This window comes from Pelobates fuscus, chromosome 5 (assembly GCF_036172605.1).
Source record: "Pelobates fuscus isolate aPelFus1 chromosome 5, aPelFus1.pri, whole genome shotgun sequence".
Taxonomy (NCBI): Eukaryota; Metazoa; Chordata; class Amphibia; order Anura; family Pelobatidae; genus Pelobates; species Pelobates fuscus.
In genome coordinates this window covers 123,691,204-123,704,652 of record NC_086321.1, presented here as the reverse complement: position 1 = coordinate 123,704,652, position 13,449 = coordinate 123,691,204, and the positions used below count along the sequence as shown (strand labels likewise).

The 13,449-nt window shown below is 38.9% G+C and overlaps 1 protein-coding gene across 1 annotated transcript in view; it reads right to left on the bottom strand.

Moving 5' to 3' along the window:
* HECTD4 (HECT domain E3 ubiquitin protein ligase 4) overlaps positions 1-13,449 on the bottom strand; it is a 168,744-nt gene that overhangs the window by 118,251 nt on the left and 37,044 nt on the right. The window contains exons 4-7 of the mRNA XM_063454220.1: positions 12,476-12,606; positions 10,362-10,470; positions 5,838-5,976; positions 2,478-2,648 (exon numbers count right to left, since the gene is read on the bottom strand). Coding sequence (XP_063310290.1) covers positions 2,478-2,648; positions 5,838-5,976; positions 10,362-10,470; positions 12,476-12,606 — 550 coding nt within the window. The remainder of the gene's footprint in view (positions 1-2,477; positions 2,649-5,837; positions 5,977-10,361; positions 10,471-12,475; positions 12,607-13,449) is intronic.

The following is a 13,449-nucleotide window of genomic DNA, read 5'->3' as shown; positions in this document are numbered from 1 at the left end:
CTATATGGTATCCCCGCTGTGCGTAGGTGGCTGGTTAGTTCTGTCAGCGACTTTCTCCACTGGAGGGTGGCCTTGGATAAGTCCTGATAAAAAGTTAATTGGGCTTCCTCGAAGTCAAGCGGGGTCTTACCCCTGATTGCGCTCATGATGTGCCCCTTGTCTTGGGGTAGGATGCAACGGACGATGACGTCTCCGGCTAGCGTTGCTGCGGCTCTGGGAGGCGTGGGTAGGCGGTAAATCCCTGCAAAGGCGAGTTTCTTTGTTACTGCAGTAGGGAGTAATGATTGTGTGAGTCGCCTCACGTAATGCGGTAGATCCTCTTTGCTCACTGATGCCGGGATGCCTCTAATTTTGATGTGGTTGCGCCGGTTTTTATCCTCCTGCGCCGCCACTTGTATTGCTAAGTGTTGCTGGTCGTGTTGTAGTTGGTGGAACGAGTCTTGTAGCGTAGAGATTTCTCCCTGTATTGTTTTGACTTGGTTTTCAGTGGTTGTCACTTTTTCTGTGATCTGTTGCATGCTAATTTTGAGCGCAGGTAGGTCTGCTGCCAGCAGGCGTTGTATATCCTGCAGCATAGTTTGCATCTGCTGCAGGTCCTGCTTGGTGGCTGGGTCTGCTGTTCCCTGTGGGGGTATGGGTTTAGTGGTTGTGATCTGTATGGGCTGTGGGGTTCTCTGAGTGTCCCCCTGAGTGGTTTGTGCAGGTGAGGTGTCTGCCTGTGGGGGGTCTGAGCCCTGGTCGGGCGCCATTTTGGCTGGGGTTTGTTTCTGTAGCAGTGCCCCTATATCAGGCTGTGCTGTGGCAGTACCTTGGTGTGGTCTTTGTGATCTGCGCCCCATCTCCTCATGGGATTGGTCAGGGTCCTGTGGATGATCGTTGCTTGGGTCTCCCAGGCTCTCTCCGCCCCACAAGTACTCCAGGCCGCGGTAGTTTGGCGTGTAGTAGGCCCGGATTTTCGTTTTGGGCTTTGCCTGCCTCGGATTGTACTTAAATGGCATCGGGCGATGCAGAATGATCTCCCCCGGGCAATGCAAGTATTTATTTGCGTGGATGGCATGTAGTTTTGGTGATGTTTGACGGATTCAGTTTGAGTCGCCCAGAGCTGCTAGAAATGGCGTCCGTCTCGCTCCGCCGGTAAGCCCCGCCCCCCACAATGAATATATTTGTGGCCGCCTGCCCTGGGGCCGCTTTGGGTGCGACAAGCTGCAAGATTTTTCCTGTTTTTTTTCCTAGTCTTCCCTCCCACAGCCGCAAGAGGGCAGAATCTCTGTCTGTCTGCAGAGCAGGCCAGCCACTCCCCTCCCCTTCTCTTCACAGTGCCAGAGGAGCGTCTGGCCTGCTTGAGTAAAGCAGGGCTGGGACTGGAGGATGAGTGGCTCATCTTAAGGAAGGAGAAAAGGGGCTAGAGGGATTTTCCTGTGTAGTGTGTTAAATTGGGGAGGGGGAGCAGTGTATTAATTTGGGGGAGGAAAGAAGAGCAGTGTATTAATTTGAGAACAATGTATTAGAATGAAGGGAGGTGGCAGTGTATTAGATTGGGTCTGCATGGAGGCGCTGAACATTCCCCATGAAGATGCTATCTGACTGCGCAGCTTTTTGCCACACATAGCCTCCCAATGTTTTCCTATAGGAAAGAATTGGATTGGCTGAGATCATCAAGTTTGATAATGTAATTAGTTGGGGTTTTTTTTACAGCTGTGCAAAAGCATACATTCACCATTTCAGTCCCATTACCAAACTTTTCTTAATATGTCAAGGTAGCTGGACTGAAACATTGCATATAAACTATTTTTATACTGTACTTTTCTATGAAAACTGAAGTGTTTTTTTTTTTTGCAGCCCACATAAACTTAAACCTTGTTCATTTGGCCCGTGTTAGCCTTTGAGTTTGACATGCTTGATCTAAACTGTAGCTTGAGAATATTTTCCATTAATCAGGACACGAGTAAAACATCAAATATTCTGCAAAATAAGTAGTAGTACCACCAAGTATAATCTCATACATCACCATATTAATAAAATAAAATGTATTTGTATTTAATATTGCACTATGTGACCCAAACTTTGTTCTTGTAGCTCTATAGCCTGTTTTGTTGTATACTTATTGATATTAGTAGACAGGTAGGTGCTTGACCCGTATTGTCCTTTTATACAATATCGAAGCCTTGCCTCATCTAACCCATCACCTCATTCTAAAATACTGATTCTAATGGATTTCTGTAGTGCTCGGGTACATACAGCACTGAGATTAACTACACAGATTTAAGAGGACAAATTGACACGGAGTCAAATAGGTAGTATTTTGCAACACATCTGTGGTCTGTCTGTCATATTTTCCCTCAAAGTGAGCCCAAAATGAATGGAGCAATCACGGGACATTATTTTCAATGTTATTATAAAGATAATTTAGGTTTCTGTTTTAAATATAATTCACTTTAAAAATGTCAATATATGTAAATAGTGGTAAAAATACCTACATTCAGGTCAAAAATGTCCATGAATACGGAGTGGCCTTTTGGCGTCTTCTCATTCAGGCTTGCAGGAGACCAAATCCAGTAAAAATAAGTGCCATCAGAAGACATGTGTACAGTAGTCATATTGCTCCCAACAGGAAAATGATTGGCTGGCATTGTGACAATCTGAGAGATCTGGAATTCAAAAGGAAAAATCATATCAAAGTTAGTTACAGAGCTAGAAAGGAACACGAAAAATTCCACACAAAAAAAAAAAAAAAATATATATATATATATATATATATATATATATATATATATATTCAACTGCACATTAATAAAGGATTTCCTAGTTAACAGTGCTACAGAATTTGTCAGCGCTTTATAAAATCATAATAACCAGGTTAGTTCTGCAGATGGTGTGAAAAGGGACACTATAGTCACCAGAACAACTACAGCGTAATGTATAGTATGAATAGTTCAGCCAATCCAATGCTTTCCCATGATTGGCTAAAAATCGGTAATTCTGAATATGTCACCAAGGAGGCGGATTGGGGGCAAGGCCAGCACCGGCAGACCTGCGTAGCGCTGAAAAGAAGGGGCAAGTCACCTAATTGGTGGTTTTAACACTATAGGATGAGGTATACATGTTTGTGTTCCTGACCCTATAGTGTTCCTTTAAGAGGTTTCACCGCAAATCAATGACTTTTATATTGGATCAAACTCACCCAATTTAAATGTGACTAGAGTAATTTCAAAATGACATCAATTTGTGTTCATTAGGGGTAGACATACACTTCTAGCACTGCAAAGTTTAAGGTTTAAACACTAACCTGACTTGGAGATGACATGAAAGAATTTAAACCTCTGAAATTCTTGGAGGAGAACAATCCAGTTAGGTACCTATGTCCAGTACAGTTAACCTGTCTTAAACTGTAGTATAAAAATAGGGGTAGTCAACTGTAAACAATTTGGCTTAACACTGAGCATTGGTAACACTCATTGGCTTTGTACAATGAACAGGCGACTAATGAAAGTCTAGAAGTAGTTCCAGATATCTAAATGTATAGATCAGTCAGTACTTGACATTTGGAAATTTCACAGTGAGTTATTTATAAAGTGCAATTCTGGGACAGAGTTTGAAAAGTGGAACAGTTGCAGGAATATTCTACTGGTTTCCATGGTGATCTCTCCATTTTATTTAGTGGTTTGCCCCAGAACTGCTGTTTAAAAATAAACCCAATTACTCAGCTTGCCTTATTCACATTCTACATTCACACTTCGAATGTAGTAGCACAACATTTTATCAGCATTAAAACAATTAATATGCTATAGATCTGGTAGAAAGAACAAGAGATTGGTTGCTTTAAGCAAGGCTTCACCGCTAAAATAAATAGTTTAGCATTACCCATGTCATAGCCTGTACATACATTTACTTGATTCCTCAATCTCCTTGTACACAAAAATGATGGTTAGAAGTAAAAATGCTTTAAAATAAATAAATCAGTGTTTCATTTATTATACAAGGGCAAAGAAAAATGTTTCAATCTTTCTGGTCCAATTATTTCCAATGCAAAAAAAAAAACCCTGACTATATTCTTGTAGATAATTGCTAGCAGCTATGACTGATTTCCTTGAAAATATGATAAAGGATAGTACTAATTTGCTCTGCACTGGATGGTAGTTCAATAAAACGATGTGATTCTGATAGACAGTGTTTTCATTTGGTTGAGCTTTCAAATACTCATTCTTGCTTCATTTTCCAAACAGATGATAGCTACTTGTTTCCTCCTAATGGTAACTCAGCATTGTCAAATAATAACAAGCAGCAAGTATTTAACCAGGATATATTTTAAGGATGCACAAAGTAAATAAGTTACTGCCCTACATCTAGTTCTTAATATATTGACCTCGGAACGATGAAGGTTTGTATGGACCGTATCAGGAATTAAGGCTGCAAGCCTATCAAAATGCCTTTTGAGTTTTAACCACTATTTCAGTACCAATGCCACACCTGTCTGTCTTCTAAAGGGGTGCTACTAAAGAAAGGAAGAAGTCTATTTATTTATAATCCCCCTATCTTGAATAAATCTCATTCATTATCATTGTTTGACAGACTATAGCAAGCTCTAGCAGTTAGGTTGCTTTGAGTTCCCATTTAAACTGTGAGTGTTCATGTACAGCATACTATGAAAGAATGCAATGCATGAGGATTTTCGTACTGCATTCTGTGGTGCATACAATCTACACGGCATTAGATAGGGATAGTGAAACGGATTTTTTTTTTTTTTTTTTTTATTATTTTCTAAAACATCACATGGACTGATGTGCATTGCTTACACAAATTATACCTCAATATTTGTACACATTTATGGTGGATAAATCCATATTATAAAAACAGCAAAATGTAATTACTTTCAAAGTCTTCTGTTCATTTCAAACTTTGCACTGGAAGGATTTAGATTTTAGTTTATTTGATAACATTATTTTAATTAATTAATTCTAAAAATTTACTTAGAAATATCAAAAATTAAGAACATGTTTCTAGACGCAGGGGTAGGCATCCTTTGGCACTCCAGATGTTGTGGACTACATCCCCCATAATGCTCTTACACTCATAATGCTGGCAAAGCATCATGGGAGGTGTAGTCCAGAACATCTGCAATGCCTGTATCTAGAGGAAACAAAATGCTTATTTGAACAGGTAATTATCTCCCATCAGTATATAATGCCAGAGGTATTTGAAATAGAAATTACCTAACCAGCTCTTAGTCAACTGGGTTAATTTAGTCAAGGTGTCAAGGCTAGTGGACCCAACACACGGGGATTAAACTAAGTATCCGGGTTTTAGGCATTCAATGAACCACAGAAACATAAAAACACATTAGTAGGGGCAGGTCATGCAGACATATGGCTTCCAGTTTATTTCTCTCTCCATCCCCCTCCAAACTCTCTCTCTTCTTCACTCTCCCATCCTTCACACAAATATTTACAATCTAGGCTATTGTGGGTTTTTTATTGCTTAGATCTGTGCGTTTATCTGGCTCATTGCTGCTTTAACTCCTGTCTCAACTCAACCTGGATTTGAGTTTATGCTTCAGACATAATAAATGAAGCAGCTCCTAGAAGCAATTCTTTTCAAAAAGATGTTAGGTTAATAGAATAATATCTTTGCAAAATACTGGACACTTATTTTGTCACTTATTTTGCAAAAAATATACAAATAGATTTATAAGCAGAAAAAGACATGTCTCAATGAAACACAAACACAGACTATCATTGTCCCTATTCAAGATGTTTCTCAGGTGGGATCAACTTGTTTTTACAGTTATTTTACCACTGACCTATACGGGACTACATGAAAGAAAGTTTTGTATTGATTACCTGAAGTGTGTGTTGGTCAATTATCTGGAAGATAAAATGAGGCTTGTTATCGAAGGATGCTGGTCTGTGAAGCAGTTTTCCACATCCATATGCAATCCAGCCAGATTCTAACTCCTCGTTTCGACAGTAGACAAAGCCTCTGGAAGTATCAATAGATGAGAATTATTGGTTTGTAATGGCTAGCAAAAATACACACACATTACAGATGTACTTGTACTGTAATATGCCTACAGACGGTTACATCAGTTGTAGTGACTGGAATTTAGTCTCTCTTGGAGTACAGAAAGAATGGGGTCTGACTTCTGGAAAGCAGAGACTCATATGGATGAAATAGATTTCACTGAAAAGTAGGAAAAGACCAGCTTTAAAGTTCCATATGTGGTCAATAGTGGTTGGTGAATGGAGACTGCAAAGGACCACTGCCACTATACATAGATAATTGCACTACCACTGAAGATCTAGCAATGCTAAATCAAACTCGGGCTCCTGGGTTATTTCAATGTAATCACAGGTTTGTGTAAACTACATATTTTTTTTGAAACAGTCTTCCAAATAGGCTAAACTTAGATAATGGGGGTTGCAAAACAGCTCCCATGGAGTACCACTTGATTTTAATACTAATATAGGAACAAAACATGGGATGGACTGGAAGTGAAACTCCCTACACAGTGTTCTCCAAGATTCTGATATCAATTAATTTGTACTAAACAAATACAAAGAATGAGATGTTACTGGATAAAATATTGTATGTGCCATTTATACATTTGCCTGGGAGCAAGCTTGCCAATTCATGGGTATCCAAGGAACAACAGAATATACAATCTGTTTATTGCAATACAATGCTCACAGTGAAGTGCATTGTTTGTTTGCATTATTTCATCTTGAAAAGGGGTGTCAATGGCACTGAAACGGTTTCAGATAGTTGTAGGTTGTTTCAATGTTGTAATTTTGATATTCATACCACTGCCTGGAGGAATTTTACACTCAGATTTATGTGCTACCCACATTATTTTAGGGATTAATGTGTTTTAACGTAGACCAGAGGTCTAAAACACATGTACCGGCAGAATAACACTACGTCTGTACATTGTGCTGGTAAAATTGCCAGCAAATCTACATTAAAAATCAGGTTTATTAGAAGATGGGTTCAATCACCATCAAGATTTCAAGATGGCCTCCACAAAGCAAGGAATTGACATGTGCACTGTCCCATACGGCTGGTGCATGTTGGAAATTATGATAAACCATTATACCACTTATAGTGGCATGTATACAGCACCAACCTATGTTGTAGCGCTTTCAAAAATGATAATGGTGTGTGTTAACAAATGATTGTTCAACTTGACAGCCAGATCTCCTCCACAATAAATTGGATTTCAAGTTGGACACTTACAAGAAGTGACAGAAACTGCCTGTGCTTTCCTGGGATATAGGTACTTTAATTGCTGTGCATTCATTTAGAGCATGTTTTATTGCATACAGGTATTGTGTAAATGTGAAAAGAGTTCTACTTAAGAGTATAGCTTTAAACCAGGAGGAGCTTCTCTGTGGACACTCTGTGGACTTTCAGACAATGGATAATGTAAAAGCAGAAGGGACGGGGCTGAAAAGAGTGCATGTTGTATGTAAGCACAAAACCTCTCCTCCTTTTCTTCTTAAGTGCAAGTGGTGACACATGGCTGTTGAATGTAGGAGCCAAAAAGACTAGGATTTTGCCATGTGTACCTATACAACTTTACGTAAAAAATAAACCATACAAACAAAGTAACATTTTTAGAAACTGTGGCTTGCTCAATCCATTGAGTTTCACCAAGCCTTGTTCTAATGATTTCAAGATATGTTTAAATAAAAAGGGTTATGAACATATAACACTAATTTATGGAGTCACTAATTACAATGCAATGCATTTCACAGTTCAAGATAAGGTTACAACCCAAACCTAGCAGGAAACTGTATTGTCCCCAGGGAAACTAATTAAAAGGGAACATCCATTCTGACAACAGCCCCTCTTTCAGAATGCACCTTCTGTTCACATGGAATACAGATGATGAAACACAATACAAAAAGAACAAAAAAATGGGCTGTTCCAAATTTTACGCTGTTACAAGATAATGTTTTAAAATGGCCCATACAGTCTTGCATTGTATTAGCCCAGGCCCAGCAGATGAATCAACCTGACTAGTCCCCACAAAAATATGTGGAAATATCTGATATGTACCTCTCTGAAAGCTTATAATGAAATAATGTATTGAAAGTAGTCATCTCAAGTCCATCAGTGTTTATTTAAAGTTGTCCTTCATAACCCCTATTGACTAAATATCTACTCCGCAAAAAATCAAAACTGACTGGGCATAGGTATAATAAGGTCCAAGGAAGATTTATTGGATAGGATTGAGCAACGTTTCAACCATAAGAAGTTTATTAGTAACACAGAAATCACCTGTCCGAGAAATGACACCAATGCTTACTGATTTCCAAAATGTATGATTTCCCAATTTCCAATAAAAATAAAGGCAAGTATGCAATGTGAGCTGATGAATAACAGCTTTGTATTCAACAAATGAAAACCAGTGTGTGCAATTTTTTTTTTTTTTACTACTGGAGACATAATAATCATTAAAATGGTAGATAAGGAACAAAAACGTATACAGAAAAATGTATCTTTCCCAAATCTGAACGCAACAGTCTGCTTAATATTGCTCTATAATCTGCTCCAAGGTTCACCAACCTGAATATCAGATACAAGCATAAGTGCAAACGTAAAAGGGTGATCATCTAATATCTAGGATAAAAATAAAAAAATAAGTAGCTAATGCCTAAAAAGATTGCAAAAAAAGATTAGAAAATAAAAATGTTTTAGTATAGTCTGTGTATAAGATATATATATATTTGTGCTCTGAATTTAATTGGTTATGGAATATGTTAGATGATGCAGTGTTGGCTGAGGTGTGCCGTATAAGTCCAGTGATGCAGATGTAAAAAACAGATAAAATTTGTAATAACTTTTTTATTGGACTACAAAAAATTTTAATGACAAGCTTTCGGGAGACTTGAGAAAGGGAGGTTCTCCCGAATGCTTGTCATTATATATATATATATATATATACACACAGAAAATGTACATTGGCACCCTTGGTAAATGAGCAAAAAAAGGCTGTGAACAATTGTCTATATTTGTTAACCTTTTATTTTTTTGTTCACAAAATACACAAAAATACTCTCGCTCTCATGGATATCAAACATTTGCACACACAAAAAAAAAGTTTATAAAAAAAAAAAATGCAATCTTTGTTAAATATGCATGCAGCACAATTATTAGCACCCCTATGAATTCATATGAGAAAAATATATTTGAAGAATATTCCACCTTTTTTAGTACACCTAGGAGACTAGGAACAGAACATTGTTACATCCATAACCTCTTGTTTCACAGCTGTATAATATGAGGTAACAGGTATTTAGGCATTTATCGTAGTCATCTATGATGACTAAGAGCAAGGAATATAGATGTAATCTGTGGCAAAGGGTTGTTGAGCTTCACAAAATGGGAAGTGACCATAAGAAAACAGCAAAAGCACTGAAAATATCAATTCCCACCATCATGGCATTAATTAACAAGTTATATTGTCTCAACCACTATGAAGAGCACAGCTGGCGAATTTCAGAAGCTAGTCAGAAAATCTCCAAAACTACAATCCAACATCAGCTATATCACCACTAGTTGTTTGGAAGGGTATCAAGAAACAAACAACACTCTACTCTCATTCAAACACAAACTCAAGCTACGGACACTGTGGGAACTTCAAATGGGATTGTCTCTATGGTCCGATGAAACCAAAATAGAGCTTTTTGGCAATAAACACACAGAGAGGTAGCCATATGGAAAAGTACCTCATGCCCACTGTTAAATATGGTGGTGGCTCTTTACTGTTTTCTGCCAGAGGACCTGGAAATTTTGTTTGGATACATGGCATCATGGACTTTATTAAATATCAACAGATATTAAATGAACGCCTTACTGTCTCTGCCAGAAATCTTAAAATGGGCTATGGTTGGATCGTCCAGCAGGACAACGATCCAAAACATACATCAATGGTTTACTGTGGTGAACTGAAGAGGAGAGTCCACCAGCGTTGACCTCGAAATTTGAGTTATCTGGAGAGTTTCTTTATGGAGAAACGGTCTCTGATCCGTTATCCGTTCTCCAACCTCATCAAGCATTATAGGAGAAGACTCAGAGCTGTTATCTTGGCAAAGTGAGGTAGCACAAAGAACCTATGGCATGCATATATTTAACAAAGATTATGGTTTTATTTTTTTTAATAAACCTGTTTTGTGTTTCCAACTGTTTGATATCAATGAGAGTAGAGTATCTTTCTCCATTTTTTGCACAAAGGATCAAAAGGTTAAATGATAAAGACAATTTTTCATAGCCTTTGCTCATATTTACCAAGGAAGCCAATATTAGTGGAGGGCACTGCATACACAAATTATCATTGTTTCCACCTATAGCCAGATACAAACCGTAATGTGCCGTGCAGACCAGATCCGAGTTTGCTCAGTCCTCTTCCCACAGAGTTAGTTGTGTACAAGTAAAGCCCATCTGATGCTAGGCAGCGGCCCAAGTCTGCATCTGCAATATCAAGAACATGCTTTTGCAATAAAGATGTAATCTTTCCTGTGCTCTAGATGAGGCCTGAATTGCAATCACTAAGAATATTGTACAGTAATATGTTAATATTGTAAATTAAACAGAAACTGACAAAGTATGAAGCAAGTCACCACATACATAAAAGCTAAAGTAACATGCCAATCACCATAACCACAGGGCTTTCTGCAGATGTCACAGAGCCAATCTTCCATCATCCTATTCATTATATGTGCTTTACACAGATTGCTGCATGTATATATAGGTCAGATGCAGCCTGCCCCTCATTCTTCCTTGCTTCCATCTTATCATGCATGATTTTATTCAGGGGTTAGACTTAATTATTTTAATCACTCAACCCATCTTGCATGATGAGGTGCACATGCAGAACATGATCTTGTATTATAAGGGGAAAGGATGACAAAAATGGGGGTATGCATATGACAATGTTTGTAAATCACTGCAGCTGTAATTAATAGGGAATTAGAGATGCTCCAAACTGAATGGAGAATCTATCAATCTTGTTGTGCATGCACACAACTCCTGTCGTGTGAGGGCTCCCCTGACTTGTCAGTTGGCAGCTTCTTTCAAGAAAAACTCGGTTTTACAGAACGTGTTTTCATCTTCCCCTATCAGCCCCATTAATGAGACTACCCACATCTTGTGAACTACACATCCCTTAAATCCACAGCCATTTTAACTACTGAAAGTTCAGCCCTTTCATGGTTCTTGATTCCTTTCGAGTTTTTCAGCATACGAAGAAAATTCAGAGGGGGGGTATATTATATTCTTATTTTACGAATGCTTAGGGTTAATGCATCATTTCCATAATGCATTTAAAAAGGGAGTAACATTGCACCCAGAAACATGAAAAAAACATAGATGAAAAACACTGAATATGCTTATTGTAGAAACACCCTTCAGGATCCTTTCCTTACTCAATTTTTCTCTCCCTCCCAGGCATTGTTTGTAAATATTCCAACATGCTGCACTTTTGCATGTCGAAATAATATACTTTAATTATCAATAAATTAATTCTGTTTTAGTTTTTTTTATTGAAGCATAAAAGATAATTCCAAAGACATTTTAATAGGGGCAGGTATACAGCAGAACAATATGTCGCAGGCAATACATAGCAAAATACATTCTGTACAAATGAATATTGCTTAATTTATATTATCTAATCTGTCGAGTACGGTGTCTCAAGTGCAAGAGCCACGTGAGAATAAACTATTACTTCTATCTCATGCACCCAGTGATGCAAAGCTTGAACCCTACGACGGGGCAAGCTGTGCATTGGGGTATGGACCCAGTTGGTTCACAGCATAGACGACTGGAGACAAGGCTTGCAGCTGGGCCTTTCGGCGATGCGCCAGCTGCTTCGTCTGCTTGCATCTCCTCCTCTGCAATGCCGTGTAGAGGATGCACAGGAGGAACTCTGACCTGCATCGTAAACCAGCAGAGAGGATCTGGCAGGCTTTGACTCAGCATATCGGTGTAATATTAATTACTTAAGCATTTTGCTTTGCCACTGACAGTCAAAAGCAGATCCACATGGGAGGGTGGCTGTGGGAAGGCCTGTGGAGAAGCAGGCCCCAATATAATGCTCATCTTGAGGAGTAGGCCTCAACCCTCCAATCCACTTGTAAAAGCCTCTTGAGTAGGCCACTGAGTTCACCTTCTGAGTTCACCTTCTGGGCCCGCTCTCTCCGCTCCAAAGGGGGGGGAGGGGAGAGAGAGGGCCCAGAGAAAAGCTATCTCCAAACCAGGGCAGAGGATCAGACGTCTCCACCGCCTAAAATATGTGCCTTAGAGAAACCTAGGAACAACAATCAAACAATAATAACAATAATAACACTATAACCAGTAGAATAAGCTGTGGTGGTTGTTGTGAGTAGAGTCCCCTTCTTAAAGGGAAATATATGCAGATATGCTGGGCATGTCCCATTCAGGATATAACATTGAACATCGTTTTCCACTCATAGCATACCTTTATTCTCATTGTTTGCACCGCTAGTGCCATCAGGAGCTGGAAGCATATCCTCAAAACCCCAGGATACAATGTGTTTGCTTCCCAGTAAACAAGAGGGAGATCCTGGCCCTCCTTCCAGAAGCAGCAATCTAAGAACAATAAGTATTCAGAGTTAAAAAACAGTATGTGTTTATTAGTCAAACAAGAACATAGCCATGTGGATTTAGACTGTCTTCTACAGTGTTGGGCAGTGATATATTTGGATGATGGGAACTAGGATATATTTATAGAAATAATTGGCTTAAAGTTTTAAAAAGGTAAAAGAAGAAGGTTTACAGCTGGAGGATGCACACAAAATCTCAGTAGATCTTCCAAATGTAAACCTTTACACATGACATTCAGAGAGCTACTGCATACTATAGAGTAACTGTTGGCACACTAGCCTGGGGTCTGAGAAAGCTCTTCCAAGCTGTGATATTCATAAATATTCCAGAACAGTTTTACGACCAAAATGTATTAAGATTTGTTCTCGAACTTTAAGGAACAGACATAGAGTAAGCATTGCTTTCGTCTGCCCGTGGGATTTATGCTAGATGCATCAAGCAGTGAAAGAGAACTAGATTATTGACAAGGCCCAATGTACTTCATCTGATGTATGGTACAGCTTGTTCCTGCGAACAGAGACGAACACAGTGCGGCAGCCTGGCAAATCAGCACACATGAGGGAGAGGAGTGTGCTTTGTTCAAAAGCTAACAGGGCCGAAATTATTAGACAGCCATATTTAACTCTTTCACTGCCCATGAGACTTGAAAACACCACAACCATAAAGAAACACTACAGTGTTAGGAATGCAAAGCGGTTAACCCCTCAGTTAAAGGGTTACAAACCTTTTAAAACACCTGATTCCAATATTCCAACGCAAAGTCCTCTGGCGCTGGCCCCATCTCTACTTCCAACAATGTCTGGTAGAAATCCACTAGTGGTAGTCTTA